The 22,957-nt window shown below is 38.3% G+C and overlaps 1 protein-coding gene and 1 pseudogene across 3 annotated transcripts in view; both read right to left on the bottom strand.

The window, feature by feature from the left end:
• LOC107139997 (leukotriene A-4 hydrolase) overlaps positions 1-22,957 on the bottom strand; it is a 61,318-nt gene that overhangs the window by 20,944 nt on the left and 17,417 nt on the right. Inside the window, exons 10-19 of one of the 3 annotated variants that reach the window (XM_015482912.2) lie at positions 22,585-22,655; positions 17,197-17,308; positions 16,538-16,682; positions 15,499-15,602; positions 14,749-14,819; positions 9,340-9,394; positions 7,600-7,695; positions 5,475-5,557; positions 4,742-4,846; positions 3,101-3,370 (exon numbers count right to left, since the gene is read on the bottom strand). In XM_015482912.2, coding sequence (XP_015338398.1) covers positions 3,253-3,370; positions 4,742-4,846; positions 5,475-5,557; positions 7,600-7,695; positions 9,340-9,394; positions 14,749-14,819; positions 15,499-15,602; positions 16,538-16,682; positions 17,197-17,308; positions 22,585-22,655 — 960 coding nt within the window. In that variant the 3' untranslated portion in view covers positions 3,101-3,252. Of the gene's footprint in view, positions 1-391; positions 402-3,100; positions 3,371-4,741; positions 4,847-5,386; positions 5,558-7,599; positions 7,696-9,339; positions 9,395-14,748; positions 14,820-15,498; positions 15,603-16,537; positions 16,683-17,196; positions 17,309-22,584; positions 22,656-22,957 lie in introns of those variants that run through there. The other 2 variants (XM_048803637.1, XM_048803655.1) reach the window with 2 other exon arrangements.
• LOC107139996 lies at positions 9,806-11,152 on the bottom strand (annotated as a pseudogene).

Here is a 22,957-nt window from a genome sequence, read left to right as displayed (position 1 = left end):
GTTGGTCTCTTCTTCCCTCGGCTCCCCCACTTGAATCACTCTTCTTACAAATTTCAAGGTCCTTTGCACCCCTCAACCTATGCCCTGGGTCATCAAAACAAATTGCCACCTCTGTTTACCCAGGAGGAAGATTTCACTACAGAAGTCCTGAGATCCTGCAGATTACTAGTACTGTCCTTTTCCCCACTCCCCCTCCCCTAAGAATTTCCATTCACCTAACTCTCCGAGGAAAGCCTAACATCTACATCTCTGAGAAAACGGAATGTCCTCAGGTATGAACCGTCTTTACTCTCTGCCTGCCTTCATTCATTCATTCATGTAACAAATATTTCTTGAACACCTGTTATGTATTAAGCTCTATGGGAGGTGCTAGGAACAAAATGTAGATAACGACGCCCTTCCTTCGTGACAGTGTTTGGTGATGCATACAGACTTAGACCAATAAGATGTCCAACTACCCCCATGCTGGAAGAAAACCCAAACTCCTGGGTACTCCAGCTGACAGGCCCAGCTGAGCTCAGCTTTTGAGTAATTCCAAGATGACACCAGCTCTCAGTGATTTAAGTCAGGCCCTCCACATTGCAGAGCCATTTAATCCTGTTACCCTCCCTCCAACACTTCCCAACTTTTCTGCTTGGTAGCTATGTCTTTTTCCGGAAGTCTCAGTTTAGGTCTTTTCTTCTCCAGGGCCGTATTTCCTAAATCCTTCCTTGGCTGGGCTGGTGAAGCAACCCCTTTCTAGGCTGCGTTAGCATATCTCCTCCTGTCCATCTTTTTGCACAATACTGGGGAAATCTATGCATGCTAGATTTCTAGACAAGCGTGCTACCACTGAACTATGTCCCTATCCCTTTTGGAGACAGGGTCTCACTAAGCTGCCCAGCTGGCATTGAACTTGGGATCCTCCTGCCTCAGTCTCTCCAATAGCTGGAATTACAGTGTACAGCATGGCGCCCCAGGTTTCCCACCCCAACCTTTAGCAATCTATAGAAATTACTTATCTTTGTTCATCCCGTAATCATGTGTGTATCAGACCTGGCACAAAGACACTCAACATGTTAGCTGAAGTGTCAGTGTGAACTCCAGGGAAACCTGTATGTAGATGTGTTTGTCTTTAGCGCCCTCTACCTTCTTCATAGCACTTTTCCACCCCATCTTTCAAGCATCCCAAGGGATTTTTGAAAAATGGTACCATTAGTACCATTTCTTTTAAGCTCATATGGCAAAAGAAACTTTAAAAAGCATTATTGGGGGGGGGGGCTGGGGTGGTAGCTCGTTTGCCTAGCATGAGTGAGGCACTGGGTTCCATCCCCAGCACCACATATAAAAAATAAATAAATAAAATAAATAAAATGAAGGTCCATTGACAACTAAAATATATATATATTTAAAAAGCATTATTTAAATGCATGAATTTGTTCAAGTCTAAGCACTCAGAATGTGATTATATATTAGGGGCTTGAACTGATCTTTCTGCTCTGGTATTCCTGGCAAAGTCAAGAGAGAAGACAGCCTTGAGAAACAGACCAGTGAAGGTCTATGTCCCAAAGGACAGCATTACTAGGGCAAGCGGGAGCAAGGGAGATGGTGGAGGATTCCAGGAGGGACAGGAACTTGCCATTTTAATACCTCATCTTCCCTGTTCACTCCTATTTTAAGACTAGTCACTGTCTGAGCCTTTTAGTCTGGTGATGTCACACCCCCATCAGGCTTACACTCAGTTTTCTGCTTGGCTAGAGTCTATGTGGCCAGGGTTGACCCAATCTGGGTCAGTCTCCTGTCTGGGAATTTGGAATTGAGATGGTCTCTCCACGTGGAAGGAATCATTTCAAACAGCAGAGCCGGGGGCCATCCAGACTGTACAATGTGCACCAGAAAAATGGATGAGTCAGGAGTAGTGATGGGCTTGTCTCCTGTCCTGGGGTTCTGGTAACCTCTATCTTGTCTCATTAAGTAATCTCCCTCTTCCCTTGTGACTTCCAGTCACTTGGATTGTCATTACTTGCTGTCAAAGAATCCTAACCAATGATGTTGAGAGCCACAGCCTAAGGGGCCCCAGCAAACTTCCAGCTGATTGGCTCACCGGGGCCCCAGCAAACTTTCAGCTGCCAGCTGACTGGCTCCTCTGCGGTGATGCTCATTGGGCTGTTTCCCCGCCCTTTCAGACCACGGAGCTGCTCATTGGGGGACTCTTTTGGCTCCGCCCATGCGACCCAGCCAATCGGCCTTAAGAGCGGGAGGAGGGGGGGGTTGAGAGGCTCCCCTGAAGCGGGTGGTGGCAGTTGGGCTCTGAGGGAATTCCTGAAGAGGCAGTGTGGTGCTGAGTGTGTGTTCTAAAAATAAAGTTCATTTTGCTTGACAAGTGGCTCCTGAATTGTGCCCAGCCAGACTGCGGCACAATACAGCTATGGTTCCTAAATTGTATGCCAAGGCGCTTGGGGCACCACACTGCATTCACAAGGGTGCTGTTATTCCAGTCTTTAATATGGTTCAAGTTGGATGTTTTCAGTATGTTTCTATATTCTGCATGTTCTATGTGAAGAACACCAGCTGGCCACACATGAGGCACATTAAACGACTATCAGGAGGCTACCTGAGAGACTGATGGAGGTGCTGATGCTCAGGGTGCCCATCTGATCCCTTAAGAAGGTTGACAAGTCTCCCAGATCAGCCAGATGAACCCAGGGCTGGAGAGCTGAGGCTCCTGCTAGAGTTTACAGTTTGGTAAGGGAGTTCATGCTATCAACGTGCACCAGGTGGGTGGTGAGTGTCCACGTCTAAGAATATTTTAAAAGCAAAACTCTCATCATGCTGAATTTTTGGTTTAAGGCAGATTTAAATTAAAGAACTTTGATAAAACAGCAGGTATATAATATTTTGGCATATTTTGTGATCATAGTTAGAAAACTAATAACAATATATTGTTACATTGTGTGCAAATTGTAACAATGAATCCCAACATTGTGGACAACTAGAATGCACCAGTAAAAAACGTGGAGGAAAAAAAAATTGATTATGAAGCTAATTCAAACATTTACACCATGTAAATTAACAGATTAAAACTCATTAAAATTTATAAAGAATATACCACTATTTTTTAAAAAGGTAGAAAATTTACAAAGTTACCGACAAAACAATAAAACACCACAAATAAAAAGACATTTTTATTAATGACATGAGCTGCAGTTTTATATTTCTTCATGAATTCAATTTTAAAAAAGGAAATTTTGGAAATCAGTAAAAGGCAGGTCCTTAATCCACTTTCAAATCCTTCCCCACCAGCATTGCAGTCACAGGATGCATGCTTGCTTTGTGCTCCTGATAGGTATGGATGGCTTGATCACGGGACTTGTCAAAGGCAGCAAGATCCCTGCCAAAAGAGAAGGGAAAGAAAGAGGAAAGAGGGAGAGGGGGAGGGAGAAAGAGACAGACATACACACACAGGAAGGGAAAACAAACATTAAGTTAATATTAGAGATAAAGTTAAAAGTGATGGTTAGGAATAGCTAAATATCACCCAATAAAGCACAAATCCTGGCCTATTAGGTAGCCTGTGCCAATCTCTGCACCAGAGACTGACCCTTAAACTGGCAGATCACAGATATTGTGGGGTTTTACAGGGAAGGGCCAGAGTGGCAGCATGTAAGTATTTTATTATTTGAACAGGGTCCTTTCACTTACTGGCCAAATACTGGTCTTGTATGAGAATGTGCCTTAAAGACTATCTTTTTTAAAATTGGCTTTTTTGTTTTGTTTTGTTTTTGTTTTGGTAGCAGGGATTGAACTCAGGGGCACTTAACCACTGAGCCATATCCCCAGTCATTTTTATATATTTTACTTAGAGACAGCATCACACTAAGTTGCTGACGCTGGCTTTGAACTTGTGATCCTCCTGCCACAGCCTCCCAAATTACTGGGATTATAGGTGTGCTCCACACCCCAGCTAAAATTGGCTTTTTAAAGTTTATTTTTTCATTGAGATTTTAAAAGTATAAAAATAGTAAATTTAGAAAAAGAATTTCAGAAAATTTCAAATAATTTGAGAAGGAAAATACTAACTATAGTGAAATAATAATGCTTTGATGAAATACTTTACTTAAAATATGAATTTTGTGGCCATATTAAAAAAATGGATGACTTGTACTGCCAAATTTTAAACTTGTGAAGTAAATTAAAAACAAATTAATCATGGATATTTATGTCATGATTATATTTTTTTCAGAACATAGACCAAATACATAGTAAAAGTATTTCAAAGATATTTTTAAGTTACATCTTGCTGCCAAAATATGACTTTCCCCCCTGCACCAGGCATCTTTTATTATATGTCAAGCAACCTGCTCTTGCACTTCTTAGCAACATTTGAATCAAAAATGTTTTACCTTATCTGCTGGCATCTATCTCCCTGCATTTAGTTTTAGACACTTTTTTGTGTTCATACCTACTCACCAATATCTTCTATTTCTTTTAAAAATCCTTCTCTGTATATAAGACCATCTTTAATTTATATCCTTTTTATCATTGTCTAACTCTATTTGGTCAATAATAATGTTTCTAAAAAAGCTAATAAAATAATTTCAAATTTTAAACAATCAGAAGTGTGAATTCCTCTTCCAAAATTATATCTATAAAAATGAACTTTAACACAGTTAAGAATTTTAAAACACTGCATTTTACAAAATTTTTGATTATTCTTCTGATTCCATGTATAAATATGAAGCACAGTTTGATGTGGTCTTACTTGAATAAGGGTCGGGTAAATTTCATTCTTCCTTGTTCAGTTGCCATTTTTAGAGCCAAAGGAATTGCTTCCTCCCATTTCGATTGAATGCAAAGCCGTAACCATCTGAAAGGTGGATTTTTAGGGGGCATGGGAGAGAAAATAGGAAAGAAGGAACAGGAAATGACAAAGGAAATGTAAAGATGAATAATCCCATTACAGTCAAATTGTACACCACTTTATTCTGAGAATCTCACACCCATATATTTATACACAATTTAGTTACTGGAGAAGAGAAGGAAGCGGAGTTGGTTCTTGAAAAAAAGATCATATTTTAAAAGATTTGGCTTATAGAGGTGCTCATGTACTTTATCAATGCAATTTCTCAAGGAACTGAACTTTCGTTTAAACCTCACACTACAAATTTGATTTAGGAAACGTTAACTTACAACAGAATCAAAGTTTTCTAACTATTCCCAACTATTCAATTTAGCTGGCTGAGAAAGAAAGCCCATTTTACCACTGAATCCTTCATTCTAATTTTCTTTTTAAGGCAAAAAGCTTATAACAAAGTCTAACAAAAGATTAATATTCTTGTCTTATAGACATAAATACCACTATAATTATTTATAACAATGAAGGAAATTGATAAGGATTTCTCAAGACCCATGGATGGTGCGTACTCTGCTTTCCTTCTCCAGATTTTAAATCAGTGTTCTGCTTTCTTCCACAGAGACAAGTTAAAATGATGTACCTGAATCGTATTTCAGAATTGTTAATGGCATTGAAGTTGTACACCTCTTGCATTCGCTTTATGTGCCCCAATGGAAGAGGTGCCTAAGAGCAAAATACAGAAGCATAACGTATCATTTCAACAGGATTTCTTGGAAGAAAGGAGCTGGAGAGAAATTCTTAGCCAGATTAAAATTCTAAATATTTTATAATAGCGAAGTAAGTGATATAAAAAGTAAAATAAACAAATATTTACTAAAGTAAGTTTTGTTCAAACTTACTCTGGAGGTTTTTACTAGGAACACAGGGATAATTTACTTTATAAGGTACTTAAAAGAAATAAATGAGAATTACTCTCCTCAGACTTTTTAGTATAAATATTACCTTCCAGACTCTCTAGTCTTTCAAGTATTTCCCTACATATTATATAGCTTAAATTTTTCCACTTCTCCAGATTAAAGCATAGTTCTTAATTTTTTTCCTCACGGACTGCCTCTGGCTTTATCTTTATATACATCCTCCAAAATTACTTTTAAGTTACCTATATCCTTACAAAATGTCAGTTCTTAAACTTTTATGTTATAGACCCTTTGCAAGCTAATGAATAATATGCACCTCTACTATAGGTGAGGGAAATACATTTACCATAAAAATACAAACTTCTATATACAATTTTGGGGGCTCATGAACTTCCTGTGCTGTTAACCCACTAACAGGGGGGACAAGTTTGGGTGAAGGAAAGAAAGGAGATGAGTTTAGTCTGGACAGATAGAGAGTTTGAGGTGCCTGCAGAGGACAGGCAGAGGTGCTGCTAGAAGACAGAAACTCTCCTCTCCAGCCGCGGCCTCCTTACCTTACAGGACCCACTTCACACTCACTCATGGTATCTGTTCTCACTAACTGCCAGGCCTACCCCAAATTATTTAGACTATTAGCTCCTCTATGGATATGTTCAAATATACCCAGGTATGCCACCTGGTTAAGGTCATTGTTGAGGCTCCCTGACCCTCCCCAGGTTTTGCTGCACCCATTCCCAAGTCATCCCATCAGGATTTCTCTCTTCTTGGTCCTAGGCCACATAGCAGTGCTACAGAAATTTATGAAACCATGATGACGCGATGCACTAAAAACTGGTGGTATCTTACATCAATGGGACCCCTGCTGCTCAAAATCCTATTCTTCATCTTTGCAATCCCAAAGGAAATTGTTTCAAATCTCCATCTCCTTTGAGGTTCTTAAACTGGAATCCCCTTTAATATATTACATAGAGACCCAGTCATTATCTCCCCATTCAAAATGCACTACCTTCTAGTCTCATGAGTTCTTTTAATTACCTTAAAATCTGCCTGGATTATTTCCTGTTAACCCTCAAATCCAGTCAGTCACAAAACCTGTGCTTTCATCCTGTACCATCTCTCTCACTGGCCTGGTCTCTTCCTCAACATCAGCTCACTCCTCACGCCTCCCAACCAACTTCACAACTCTGTGGCCCTCATGTCACATTAGTTTTCATTACTCACCACTTCATCAAGTGACTCTTCTATTAAGAATTTGAGATCCTTTCCACTTTCCAACTGACCAGAATAAAATCTAAACTTCTTGATTTAGCGTTTAAGACTCATCACACCTACAAGTCTTTTCAGTGATACTTTCACTGACTTCCTCACCCAACCCAACGGCTTACTCTTCAACACTGGGTAAGGTACCTTGATGCTCTCTCCAATTTGAATACCTTCCTCCCTCCAAATCAAACTTCACTCCTTCAAAAATATTTCCTTGATGACCTCAAATGGAAATGAGTTCTTCTGTACTAATTAAACTAAACTAAAATATATTTCCTTTTATTGCTAAATTTTATATATGTTCCCCTTCCCACAGATTACAAGCTTTTTGAGAACAAAGGTGTAGTCTTTCTTAAATATTTTAGTAATAATCTCAATATTAAACATATTAGGCATTTAATAAATGCTTTTTAAAATAATTATATAAATTGCTTTTTTTTCTATGAGTTTCCACATTAATATTTTCCAAGGTAGGCTGCCGCAGTCTGGCTGGGCACAATCAGGAGCCACTTGTCAAAAGAAACTAACATACATGCTGTGCTTCTGTGTCCATTTTAATTTCTCATTTTTTGAGCTAGTACTTACTCTCTGGAGCATCTGTGCTAAAAACTCATTCAACTGATGAGAAGAGAGATCTTTCAAGTCTGCGGCAGTGAATGAATTTAAATCTTCTTCTTTGGCCTTAAAAAAAAAAAAAGTTACCTGGTTATTTCTGGTTTTGTACAATTTAGTAATATTATTGGTTTATCTGTCATAAAGTAAAAATTAAGAAAAAGACAGAAGTGCACAGGTGAGCATTATACAAAATAAATTTAAGCTTGAGCTACTTATATAATCCTGAGATTATGTTACTCTAACTTAAAAAGCTAATAATTCCTAAAATGTGATGTGTGAAATCTAAGAAAAAAGACTATTAATAGTAAGAATAGAGGAACAGCCACTCTCTTTTTAAAATAAATATATACCCACACAAACACCCCTTGTGAGGCGATTTCCAAAGTAAAGAAACATTACAAAAAGCATGCCAACTAATTTATAACAACCTTCTTAAACATTGTCTCTCTCACCCAGAATGTGTCCTCTTCCACCTTGTCCATGCCCAAGCCATATTCAGATCCAGCAGGAATATCCTGCCCTGCAAGCAGCAATCCCTCATGCCAATCCCCATCCTGGGGGTAGAAAAGGCACTTTCTTTCTTATTACTTCATCTGTATCTTTCTCATGCTGCTTATCACTTACTGCTTAGCATGACATTAATTTATATAAGAATCTAATTTCTTCAATTAAACTACAGACACTCCAAAGGCAAGTTCATCTCTGTATCCTGCATAATGTGTGGTATAGCATTTTTTTTTAAACTTCCTTTTTGTAGTTGTAGATGGACAGAATGCCTTTATTTATTTGGTGCTAAGGATGGAACCCAGTGCCTCACACATGCTAGGCAAGTGCTCTACCACTGAGCTACAGCCCCAGGCCAGGTATAGTATTTTGAATGATGAAGACTGCCAAGGAATACTGTTGAATAAACTTTCAAAACAAATTTCAAACAGCTACATCAAAATCTGTTGCAAATAATTGGAATAAAACTACTTTTTTTTTTTTTTTTCCTTATTTTCCATTAAAGAGTTATCCAGGGCGCATCTTTACTCCACTTTTCTTAAGCGTTATGTTTCAGGGGGCTGGGGTTGTGGCTCAGCAGTAGAGCACTTATCTAGCATGTGTGCTGCACTGGGTTTGATCCTTGACACCACATAAAAATAAATAAGTAAAATAAAGGTATTGTGTCCAACTACAACTAAAAAAATAAATAAATATATACATATTAAAAAAAGTTATGTTTCAGGGGGCTGGGGTTGTGGCTCAGTGGTAGAATGCTTGTGTGAGGCACTGGGTTCGATTCTCAGCATCACATATAAGTAAACAAAATAAAGGTACATCAACAACTTAAAAAAAAAAAAAGAGTTATGTTTCAGTACATACATGAAGAAGCTCTTCTTTAGGAAATTTTAGAAAAATGAACAAAGCTAATGACTAGCAAAGTCCCTCAATTTTTCCCACTGCAGTCACCCAAGATCATTTTAGATTTACTTGGTATGTGTAATTGCTATGTCTGAAGTAGCATCTTATCAGTGACTTAAGAGGAAAAAAATTTTCCTCCCATGAAACTTAATTTTATACATTTAGGGTGGAGACAGTATCAGCTTGAGCAAACTTCTCTTTCAAATAGCCTTTCTGTTCACTATTTGAAGCATCATCCCCACTAGTAGAGACATAGTTGTACAATTTAAAAAGGAGCAAAAAAAAAAAAATCACGTTACTACTCACAGTAATCCATCTTTGACTTAAGGCAATACAAGCATTTGTCAGAGTCATGTCATAACTGCAATAAATAAATATTAAAATGTTAAAATTTTATAAATGTGCACATGCTTTTGCATCAATGCAGTGTTAGAGCTACAGAATGCACTTATATTTCAAAGTTCCTTTTAAATAAAGATAAACAACTACAAAGTGAAGGAAATAGAATTTTTTTTTTTTTATTCTGACATTTTAATTTGGTTTGAATGTAAGTCACTTTTTTCAAGCAAAGAAACAGAATCAACCTAAGGATGTGGTTCTCCAGGGATCCAAGTCAAGTCTTGAGATCTTCAGCAGAATGACACTATAGTACCAGGTGCTAGCAATAGGGTTATACACTCTAAGTAGCAACAATTTATCTTCAGTTTTCATTAGGGAACAGCCAAAAGTCCAGTCTTTAAAGGCATTGTATACAGAACATCTTGATCTACAAACGACAGAATGACCCAAATTATATGCAGGCTAACCCACTGGGAAACAAGATCAGACCTGACCAAGGATTGGTTATCAGAGACAGTGCTTATTCTTTGAAAACTTACTCTGTGGCTTTAAAAATTCCTGGTTCCTGTTACTAAGAAAAAAGTAAAAAATATTACAGATGGATCCACGCTAATATGTGATTTTATGGAGGTCTTCCACCAGAATGTGAAGGTAGAGTTAAGTGTAGGGGATAAGAGCTTTTGATATTTTAAAAATAAAATACTTAGTAACTAAGAAATCAAACATACCATACTCTTCCATTTGCTACAATAACAAATTGACAATGAAGACTATTTAAAAGAAATGCTAACTCTAAAGAAGGAAGGAATGGTAACACTTTCCACTACAGAATAATCTCCTGCTTTCCCAGATAATTAGCATTGCTATTCTTCCATGATACAAATTCATGTGGGTTTTGCCAGGGCCAGATAAAAACACACTGTTTCCTAATTAGCTAAACATTTTTGGGATGGACCCATAAACTCTGGCCATTGTTTGGTCAAACATCTGAAAACTGCATAATTCCTCAGCCCTTACGCATGGTTTCTGCTCAATATTTTAAACCTGGGTTCAGTCCCACTGTGACTTGTCTTAGGGCTGAGGTGTTAGTCATTAAAGTCTGAATATCATCGGAGGAGTAACCCTTGTAGCCTTTAACTGCATAGTAGGTGATGAGCAGATGGTAAAATCCTGGCAGGAACATAAGAATGCCAATGATCAGGACAGGAACAGACCGGTCTGCCCACTCTTTGCTGATGTAGCCTGACAGCAGGAGGGAGCATATGATAATGAGAAAGGCGCCAATCAAAAATAGCACAGTGGCAAGTGCTATACCCTTATAAGGGATCTTAGGAGGGCTTTCTTAAACTGAAGGTCAATGTAGCCATCATCTGTGCTGGAGCGCCTTGAGTATTTTACTTTACTACTGGCGATTCCAGTAGTCAGATTAGTACAAGAAGGCATCAGAACACGCGGCCACAGCTACAGTCCGAGCACCACGTCAAGACTGGGGCTAGCAGGGAACTTGCCCATGGACACCAGGTGTCCCAGGCCTCATGGCACAGCCAACCTAACCTCCACCCCAGCAAGCACCAGCCTGCCACTGGAAGTGGAAATTTCTGACCCAACTTGAAGTATTATGGCATTATCTAAGAACTTAAAGATCCAAGTAGACATGAAGGAAACGCCTGACTATCCTGAGGGAATACCAAAGCAACACCCAGGACAAGGCTGTGACATGCTCAAGGAGTGCATAGCAAAGTAGTTGGAGTCTACGGAGCACACTTAGCGTTCACTCTCTGGCAAGACAGATCTAGGCACTCAAGATAACAAGAGGCACAACACAAAATCCCATTCTCATGGATTTTACTTTCTCTTGTTCCAGCCTTCTCATCATCCAGCAGACTGGCAAGTACCTACTAGATAACAGGCACTATTCCATATGCTAGACCCTTGAGAGAGCCAAAATCATTGTGTAATGACTGCATTCCTTCATTTTCAGAAGAAAGTGAATGAAGACTATTTAAAAGAATTACACTGTGATTTAAAAGAATTAAGCAAACTGAGTTATACCAATATATGTATACTCCCATCTTAGGAAATAAACTGTACATTTTGCAACAATAGAACATGTAACGTGTGCCAAATTCTTGTGAAACATCCCTTTTTGTTCATAAATCAGGCTTGCTTGCTGTGAAACATCTTTAGAGAACAGGGAAACACCTGCCACTTGGGGCCTAAGAGAAGTGAAGTTTTAATTAGGAGTTACTACTAGATCTGCTTTAAAGACTGGGTTTCCTGTTCTTTCCTAGGGGACAGAACAGAGAGGGCAACACACCTCCTTCTTCTGAAGCAGCAACTAGCTTATCTTCATGCAGTAGTCAGGCTGTGGAAGTACGCAAACCACTGTGTTTGCCTTTAAGAACAAGTGGGATCAGAGGTTCTCAAGGCCTCAGACAGTAAACCACCTTATATGAGAACATTCTTCAGCAATGATTTCTTAAACAATAGGACAGAGGGAAACTTTTGGCTTAGTATCCTGAAATTTTCTTCTCAGTGTAATTAAAAGAACTGAGTTAAGGATAAGCCCAGGGAAAAGAAGCAACCCCTATTTACTGTAAAACCCTAAGAAAAGTAATGTATAAAATCAGAGATGAGCCTTAGAGTGTTGTGAAGGGAAAGGCTTTCACAGTCACACAAATAAGTGTAAAGTTAAAACCGTGACAACCACGATGAAGAGGCGATACCCAGCACCAAGAAGCTCTCGAATGGAAGATCCAACCTGGTCACAGAGGTCAAGAGATGCTTCCATGAGGAAATGGTTCTTAAGCTGGATTGCAATTAACTGGGCAAAGAGGCCTGAGGTGGAAAGAATATTGTGCTTCAGGGCCTATGTCCAAGGGAGTGTGGAGAGTTTTGAGAGATGCCCAAACTGCCATTCTGACTGAAGCAAAAGGAGCAGAGTCAGGACCCTTGTAGTGTCCATTATAGGATTAGCCTTAGCCCCAAACCAACAGGATGCCTGTGAAGATTGCTAAGCAGGGGATGGCACGATACAGGTGTGTGCTTGAAGGTTTGCACTAGCTCTGTGTGGAGAAAGATAGGGAGGGGCAGAGGGGACACAAGTGCATAGCCAGAGCAGTTTTCCAGGTGGAGGTGATGACATGGGTTTGAACTAGAGGGTTGGTGGTGGAGTGAGGGGATAGACCTGAGAAGATATTTCTATATAGACAAGTGATGAGAGTACTAAAGATCAGCGGACTTGGAAACCAACATTCTGTGCTCCAATGGAGCAAAGTATTTTCTGTGGTTTGGGGTTTTCAAAGAATCTTTCTTTATAAGATCCCTGGGTGTATAAATGATTCCAGGGTTCCTCTAGCACTTTGGTATGACATGGAAGTAATCTTCAGGGATAGAGAATGAACTAATCAAAAAGGATCCCATAGCAATGCTGGTATCAGAGAAACACCCTTTAAGAACTTATTTTTCACCCAGATTTTTTTAAAGTTCAAACCAATGGCCAACAGTTGATTCACTCAACTTTCTGCAACTCTCTTTTGCTCCAATCAGGCCACTGAAACTAAAAGTCTTTGAAAAGATTCCTAACTTTAAATTCAATGCTTTTTTCCCTCTGGTTCCTTTTCCCTCCTATTTTTACAATACACTACATTGCTGCCCACTCTATCACTTTCAAATTACTATCTGCAATCTCTTTTTGATTTTTAGCCAATTTTGTTCATCTTTCCTCTTTCCTAGGTCTCAAATGAAGATCCACTAAGGTTCTACGCTTTACTTCTAGCATTATTCTCTGTTAAATCATCTCTGGGCTGATGTCCAAATCCAGAACTACTTAAATTAATATTTTCTCATCTATAGCACTTAATAAGCATTTAAATATTTTAGAAATACTTCCATTGTATTGTAATTACTTGATAAATCTGTATTTGCTCTGTGGGTTCCTTATTCATCATCCATCATAATAGTGCCTGCCTCTCAATGTATATTGGATTGGACTGAATCTTCAACTAAGACCTCTTTGCCCCATTAGTTTTAATTCCTACTTTGCTCACTATGGTCAATCAGCTGCCAATAGACTCCACCCCTGAAACATTTCCCTTCTCAGTTATTCTTTTTTTTTTTTTTTTTCCCATTAGCCTTGCATTACTTCAGGCCCTCATGATCTCTGGTAAGAAGATAATGTATTGATGGCACTTCTTAAACTAGGAAGTGTTAGGAGGAAAAAGCATTATTTTGGTGGCTTATTGTAGACATTAAGTTTCCGGGGCTGGGGGTGTAGTTCAGTGGTGGACCATTTGCCTAGCATGTGTAAGGCACTGGGTTTGATCCTCAGCACCACATAAAAATAAATAAATAAAACAAAGGTACTGTGTCCATCTACCAAAAACCAAATAAATAAATAAATAAATAAATAAATAAATAAATAAAGTGGGGATGTAGCTCATTAGTAAAGTGCCCTGATTTCAATTTTTAGTATCAAAAATAAATAAATAAAAATTTACTGATGATTTATGCCATCTGCCTGTTTCCAAAACAAACTTTAAAAACAGTACTATTGACATGACCCTTCCCCAGCTTCTGACCTCCTGTTTCACACGACAGTTCACAGTACCCAGGACCTCCTGGTTAATGAGGAGCTCTGGTTACCTCTTCCATGCCCAAGTTCTTGGTATCTCCCAAAACCAAACTCCTCCCAGCCTGGCCATTTGAGATGCTTTCCAAACACACATGACCATGACATCTATTCTTCTACCTCATTTCCTGCTGCTCCCCTATGCATCAGTCACACTAGACTGTTTATGTAAGAGTGGCTGGTAAGCAGTTTTAGTGACCTGAAGGAAAGCAGCAAGAAGCTGGAACACGAGAAGTCAAAGTCCTCACATGACTGATGAAGACCAGGGTAGGGTGTTTACTTTAGAAGGGAATACATTAGAGGGGTAGGACTGCCAGGGCTTGAATCTCAACTCCTACTACTTACTAGCTGAGCAACCTCAGGCAAGCTTGGGCAAATGAACTAAACCTAATTTGCCTCCTCTGGAAATGGGAATAATAACTTGTAACACTGTTGTAATGATTAACATATGTTATTTTTCTTAAGACAAAAGTTTTATGGAAGGGACAACAGCTATTCTTTTCTAAGTCCCTCACTGTTGCTGCTGTGTAAAGGAGGCACTCAATAATTACTGCAGTGGAACGAACTAATCTATGTTTATGAATCACCGAAGTCAGTCTTTTAGCCTCAGGGCCTAAACACCTCAGAACTCTGCTGTCACAACATTCTAGTAACAGGCTAAGGAAGGCATAAAATCCTTTCAGATAGTTTGAGGAGCTCTAGGATTTAGGAGAGTAAGAGGGAACTCCTCTCAAGTAAGTGCTTACTTGGGTTTTATAGGAGGCAGGCCAGGGGAGTAGAGCCAGGCATTCCAATCAACTTGATTGAGAATATCAACCTGTGAACAGTAAGACCAAAAACCTAAAACTTTCAAGTCCTTGAGTCTACAATTTTCTCTACTCTGCCATATCAAGACAATTTCTAAGTCTCTTCCTTTTTTTAAATTAATATTTTTAATTGACAGATCATCATTGTGTACTTTTATAGGATACAATATGATGTTTTCATATACATGTGCAATGTGAAATGATTAAATATAGCTAATTAATATATGCATTATTTTATCTATATAAAATAAATTTATATCCATTACTAATGTTCTATTAAAAAATTAAAATAAGAAAAAAGTATACACAAAAAGTAAAATTTCAAACCACATTATTGAGGGTCTCTCTGAAATAGGAAAATTCTACATATTAGTTCATGTTATTGAGATCACACTTTAAAAAAATGCAATTAAAGAATGAGTCTATGGTCTGGGGTTGTGGCTCAGTGGTAGACAGCTTGCCTACCATGCATGAGGCACTGGGTTCGATCCTCAGCACCACATAAATGTAAAATAAAGATATTGTATCCACCTAAAACTAAAAAAAATATATATTAAAAAAAAAAAAAAGAATGAGTCTAAAAGCAAATCCAGGACCAATGCTACTATTAAGAAATTCAAATTAGCCTAACAAATAATAAATAAATAAAGCTATATTAAACATGCAAAATAAAATATTTTTTAATCCAACCTTATCTTTAAAGTGGGAATATAGGAAATTCTTCCAGTCATCAGTGGTTATGCTCTTGTAAGAAAATTTCTCGACATAAGCCTTTAAGAATCCTAGGAAAACCTCTAAAAGCAAAACATAAGCAATCAATTCATAGAAAAGTAATTATCTGACTTACTTTTGGGGCTCAGCATTGTACTATTAACCACACAGAACAGAGAATACTCAAAGAATAGGGAAACCAATGAGGGCTTTAAGAGTAAAAATATATAATTTTAAGGGAGAAGAGAAGTCCTAGTTATAGGTAAGGGAAGGACACATGAGGACAGAACAGGAACACACAGCACAAGGTGTAAAAGCAACCATCCTCTTCTGACCAGAGGACAATTCAAACACACCACAGGAAAGCCATCAAGTGCTTCCTTTAAGTGGAAAGGTGAAAGTTCTCAGCTTAATAAAGAAAGACAAAAATCATATTTTGAGGTTACTAAGATCTACAGTAAGAACAAATCTTCTGTTCATGAAGCTGAAGAAAGAAAAAGAAATTCGTACCAGTTTTGCTATATGGTTGACTGCTAGGAACTGAGACTATGCTAAGTGGAACCAAGATTAAGAGAGAACTACTTATGATCCTTTTTTTTTTTGGTAATGGAAATAACCATGTGTATTTGTCTGCTTAATCATCTACACTTAGAATATGGTTTGGAGCCAAACACAGCAGACTGCTAACACGGGCACCACCCTGGGGAGTGGGTGGAGTTGATGTGCTCTCACTTGCTACTCTTAAAAATCTCTTATAAAATAGGAATTTTTTCAACAAGTACATAATATCATCCTTAAAATTCTGTTGAGATTTGTTTTTTAAGTCAAGCAGCATTATATAAAGCTCAGGTTATTCAAAGTCTTAAGTATAAAAGTAACCTTAGAAAGCAATGCAGATTTCTCTAGCGAATGAACCAGAAGTATAACAAGAAAACAACCGTTTATAATTCTTCCCTATCCTTCACACATTATCCTCCAAAAGGGAAAAAAACAAAATCCAGAAAATGCCAACACTTACCTGGTCCTCCAAGAAGCTGTTCCAGGTAAAAGAGTAAAGCAAACCCCTTCTCATAGGGAACTGAGGAATAGGCCACATCAGGGTCCACGTCTGTCAGATCAACTACAAGTTTGGTGAAAGGATGTGTCTCCCCAAAAGTTTTTATCTGCAGGATATGAAGTACCAAGAATGTTCAGATATAAAGATGGTATCACGAAGCAAACAAGCTTGTAAGGAAGTATTGCTCCACTCAGTAGCATAACTACTTCAGGGGACTGCAGAACTCAAACAAATTTACAGATTGGAAACATTGATAATGTTGTCAAAACTTGTGGAAGCCTTTCCACAAAATCTAGAAAAGTGATTCAATGCCTGGTCAGCAAATTCAGTTCTCAGGACAAAGCACTTAAAAATGACATAAGTATGTAAAATAAAATTCAAACATATTCAGCTGTATTAACAGCAAAGATCCAATGGGATCCCATAACTCCCAATTCAAGTTAGGTCATGAACACTACCTTCAATGATATACCAACAGAGGATTTTACCTGCATCTGCCTCATTTTCCACAGCTGTAAAAATGACTTCCTTGTTGCTAGTTGGCATAGATACTTTACAAACTCAATTTTTTACAACTATACAACTTTGGATGAATGCTTTTAAAAGTTCAATTTATTTACCGAATTCTGTAGTTCACCCCATCCTCCCAGAGCATGAAAATGTCTGAATTTTTCACCAAACAACCGCCCACAAATATGGCGTTCCAAATACACCGTATGTCCTTCATTTAACCTGAAAACAAGATTTTTTTTTTAAATTAAAATGCTGTCATAGCCAAGGGAAAAATATATTTTAATCAACAAAATAATTCCTTTTTGGGGGCTGGGGATATAGCAGTGGTAGAGAACTTGAGCACCTCCCAGTACCACACAGCAAAAGAAGATACTTTTTTTTTTTTGTAAGGGAGACCAATAGAGTAAAAGGAAGAAGCTGGAGGGGGAAGGGAGGAAGGGAGGTCATGGGGAATAACAGGGAACAAAAATCAACCAAGTTATGCTATGTCCATGTATGAATATACCACAATGAATTCCACTTATATATGTATAATTAGAATGTGCTCATTAAAATGATGATGATGATAGAAGAGAGATTAATAGAGCACAGCAAGTGGATCAGGACAGGGAGGAGGAGAGGGAAAAGGAAGGTACTAGGTAAGGAGATTGAGGAAATTATGTTATGTGCATGTGTGAATGTCATAATGAATTCCACTATTGGGTGGGGAGGAGACGAAGATGGCAGAATAGAGGAAAGATGCATTCCAAGCTGCACTGTGGCAAGGGACCAAAGAAGTGCTATTCAGCTTCTCAGAGAGGTAGGTGAATGAGTGATTTCAGTGAAATCTAATATCGGACTCTCAAAGCAGCTTAGGGACTCAGAAATTTGGGTACAATCAAAAAAAAAAAAAAAAAGAAAGAAAGAATACATCAGATTCACCACATGGGGGGGAACACAGTTTTGGTACAGAAAAACCTGAGATCAAAAATGCTGCCTAATCTTAGCTGATCCAGATTGCACAGTGTGCTGGTGCTTGAAAAGCGAGCCCTGTATCTCAGCTGGCCACAGAGAGCTAAGGCAGGAGCCACCCTGGGGTGAGTGCTCCACTGCAGAGACTGCAGGACCCAGGAGATCAGAAACACACACACACACACACACACACACACGGTCAAAATACCCCAACAGGTGCCTATCGAGGGACCAAGACTAGGTCTGTTGGAACTTGAGTGAAACAGACGTGGAGTAGACTATCAGGGAGATTTGAGTGGGAAGGAAGAAGGAGAGCCCAGCTCACTTCTCCTTTGTGTCTGGCAGCTTCAAGACCAGCTGAAGCAGGCCAGGAGTCTGAGTGGGTGGGGTGAATATACCCAGGGTCTAAGCCCAGGAGGACTGCGCCCCTGGGCAGCAGTGAGTGGGGGATCGGCCCTCCTGCCCCATGACTGGATTTCTTGAGAATTGGACCTGCAGAAGAGATGGTTTGCTGTTCTAGCCCTAGGGATGGGTCAATCTATTCTCTCTAAAGGCCCACCCAATAAAGCCCTTGAGGACTGATTAGACATCAGCGCCACCTGCTGGAACTCCCCTCACAGAATGCTGCAGAAGCTGTACCCTGGGGGAGCACCAGTTAGTCCAACTGACAGTACTTCCTAACTCATCCACCTCTAGTGAGAAGGGAAGTGGGGTCCTACATCAAACAGCTTCAATCTTAGGTTGTTCCAACTGGCAACTGAGAGAGCACTGCAAAAACCGGAAGGGATTAATAACCCCCCACCCCTTGCTCTATCAGTACATAACTCAAGAATTAGGAAGAAAGACTATTGGACAAAGACAGTGACCACCCAATATGGTCAACTATTTTGCTTACCTAAGTGGAGACAGTTTCTTCGTTCTTCATTAAGATATTAGTATTTTTTTTTAAAATTTACTTTTGTCTATTCTTTTCCATGTGTGTTTGTGTGGGTGTGCACAAGCATATGTGAATTCTGGCTGTGCTGATTGGTTCAGGGATATATATATATATCTATATATGGGGGGGGAGGGAGAGAGAGAGATGTTATGGATACATACACTTATTTGTTTCTTTTTCCTCTCTCTTTTAGATTTTTTAAATGTTATTATTTTTTCCTAGAACTGTCTTTTGAGAGTTCCGTTTTTTTTGGATTATACATTCTGGTTTGGTTTTGTATTATTTTCATTTGTTTACTTCTCTTGTCTCTCTTCTTCTCCTGGTAACAGCGAAATTCTATTGTTTTCTCTTCCTCTCTCCCAATAACCTGCTTCTATTTGTTTCCTTTAGTTCCATATAAACATCACCTGCTTCATCTCTTCTATATACTGTTAACTTTTTGAAATTACAAACTCTTTTCTAACTTCCTAACACATTTTCTTTTCCCCTAATTAACTGTATTTTCACCATCTTTCAGAACTAATTGGATTATATATCTTCACTCCTACCATTAATGCTAATTACAATCATTACTGCTGTGGAGAATATAGTTGACACTTTCTGTTTGCATTAAAGCCAGAGCTAGTGCATGATTATTGTTTTTAATATTGATAATTGCTAAACCCACTATTCTTGTTTATTGATGGTAATTAATGTTGAAGACAACATAGTAGGAACTGAGTGTTTACTTTAACACTGTACTGTCTGCAACAGTTGTTACTATTATTTATTTCACCCCATTCTGTGAGGTGCTGGGAACCTACAGGGACACTAAAAGTTTCACAGGTTAGAAACTCTGCTGCTGACCTAAACATTCCCAGACATTACTCCAACTCAAAGAAGTGAAGAGACAAAAGCCCTTAACCATCAAGAAGGACCCAAGAGGAACAATCAGAGAGGGAACTCAGGTCCCACCCCTTAGCATCTAATCATACATCAACAACAGAGAAAAGTCCCAGGACAAATTAGATAATTACACATAAAAGAACACGTGCAAAAAAACAAAGTAGGGGAATCTACCTCAATTGATATGAAAGTCCAAGACGTCTGAAAACACAAGGAAAGAGGCAAACAAATCTCCCCCGAAAATCCACAGTCCCCAACAAAGAATCCCACTGATAGTGAGGTGGTTGGAAGCCCAGAGAAAGATTATTCAAAACTGATCATTACAAAGTTTAGTGAACTAAAAGAAGATCTAAGGAAGGAATTGAGAGAGAGCCAACAGGAGAAGAAAGACCATCTTAATAAAGAAATAGAAATAGTGAAAAGAAACCAAGCAGAACTTTCAGAAATGATTATCCATTTTGGATTATATATTTTGGTTTGGTTTTCTATTTATTTTCATTTGTTTAATTCTCTTGTTTCTCTTTTTCTGAATTAAAGACACAATCAGATTAAAAACTCACTTGAAGGCATCACTAACAGATTAGATTGCATAGAAAATAGAACCTCAGCTCTTGAAGACAAAACTTCAAGCCTTGAAGACAGGGTATATGATCTTGAGAACACAGAATGCAACAAAAGGGAAAAAATATAGAACATAACCAGAATATACAAGAACTCTGGGACAACAGTGAAAGACCAAACCTGAGAATCACTGGGATAGAAGAGAACGTGGACATACAAACCAAAGGCATAAAGAATATTTTTAATGAGACAGTTACAGAAAACTTTTCCTATATCAGAAATTAGATATCCACATACAAGAGGCTAACAGTACCCAAACAGACTTAGTTAAATGAGAACCTCACCAAAACATATCTTAATCAAAATATCTAATATAGAAAATAAGGAAAGAATATTAAAAGCCACGAGAGAAACATTGGGTCACATTTAAAAAGGCTTGCTTCTGATTTCTCAACTCAGACCCTAAAGTCAAGGAGGGCTTGGAATGGGATATTATAAGCCCTAAAAGAAAACAATTGCCAGTCAAAGTTATTATATGCAGTAAAGTTCTATTTCAAATTTGAGAGGGAAATAAAAACTTTCCATGACAAGAATAAACTAAAAGAACTCATAAGCACCAAGCCAGCACTTCAAGGAATATTCAAAGACAAACTGCACACAGAGGAATTAAAAAACCATTTAAGAGAGGGAACACTCTCCAGTACATTTTATGAAGTCCAGAACCAGACAAAGACCCATCAGAAAGAAAACTGCAGACCAATATCCCTGATGAGCATAGATGCAAAAATCCTTAATAAGATGGCCAACAAATATATGAAAAATGTTCAACATCTCTAGCAATCAGGGAAATGCAAATCAAAACTATACTAAGATTTCATCTCACTCCAGTCAGAATGACAATGGTCAAGGATACAAACAATAAATGCCAGTGAGGTCATGGGGAAAAAGTTTCACGTGTACACTGCTGATGGGAACCACTCTGGAAAGCAATATAGAGATTCCTCAAAAAACTAAGGATGGAACCATATGACCCAGCTATCCCACTCCTTGGCATTTTCCCAAAAGACCTAAATTCAGCATACTTTAGTGATATAGCCACCTCAATGTTTATAGCAGCACAATTAAAAATAGCTAAATAATGGAATCAACCAAGATGCCCAGCAATTGATAGATTAAGAAACTGTGACACACACACACACACACACACACACACACACACACACACACACACACAATGGAGTTCTACCAGCCATAAAAGGAATGAAATTATGGCATTTGACAGTAAATGGATGGAAATGGAGACTATCATCTGAGTGAAATAAGCCAGAAATCAAAGGTCGAATGTTTTCCCTCATATGCAGAAGCTAGGGTAAAATAAAGGAAAGGGGGAGGGAAGGATAGGATAACATAAAGAACCAATCAAATATACCATTAATAGATGAGCAAAAGGAAGTCAAGGGTAGAGGAAGGAGAATGGGAGAGGGGATGGAGGATGGGAGGGAAAAGGTAGAGGGAAAATGGTGGGGATTATTGACTGAAATTGATTTCCATGAACGTATCATATGAGTTTGTTAGGATGAAACCAACTACTACGTGTAACTATAAAGCTCTAATAAAAAAATGAACACCACTATTATGTATAATTCTAATGCATCAATTTAAAAAATTAAAGAAAAAAAAGCACTTTATTTTTGGCTTTCCTATGTTCCTTTTCTCCTTATCACCCACAATATATTTCAGAATAGCTTATAGGATTCTTTGTGTCCTGTGGTACATTTCATTTTTACTTAGCTGCTACTCTATTACTCATTGCAGTCCAAGCAAACTGCCAGTGTGGTTCCCAAGCAGTCAACCCAGCAACAGGGAGTTCAGCCAATCAGATGGCAACAGGGAAAATTAAGCCATAGTTCTGGTTTTACATGTCCATGTATTACAACGTTCTAGAACTTAATAACAAGCACAAACGGAACAGCTGGACTATTTTCTAAAACCATGACAAATGATACAGAATTAAAACAAAAAAATCCCTGTCTGATAAAGTGATCAAAGTGATGAAAAAAAACAAGAGAATGTAGAAGACAATTCAGAGTCTTGGTAGGTAGACAGGGAAAGAAAGCAATCAATAACAAGAATAAAGAAAAGTAAATTTTAAAAGTCTTACCAAAAGTGATCCCAAGTTTTGTTAGTCACTAGATTTCCTGTCCAGCTATGAGATATTTCATGTGCAATAACCTAAAGGAAACAGTATTGATCAGTAGTAAAATTGATTGCCTTAATCTGAAACAAGCCATTATTTAAACACACTTGTTATTTTAACCCCACATTACTCAATTCTTTTAAAAATATATTCAGGGTCTGGGGATATAACTTTGTGGTAGAGTGGTCACCTAGCATGTGCAAAGCCCTGGATTTAATCCCCAGTATCACACACACACACACACACGCACACACACACACACTCCCCCACCAGGGAATTACTCAGGTCAAGAAAGAAAAAAAGAAAAAAAAAAAGTGATTTATCTAGAGACCAAAAA

Source organism: Marmota marmota, unplaced genomic scaffold (genome assembly GCF_001458135.2).
Source record: "Marmota marmota marmota unplaced genomic scaffold, marMar, whole genome shotgun sequence".
In the NCBI taxonomy this organism is placed as follows: domain Eukaryota; kingdom Metazoa; phylum Chordata; class Mammalia; order Rodentia; family Sciuridae; genus Marmota; species Marmota marmota.
This window is presented reverse-complemented; position numbering and strand designations above follow the sequence as displayed.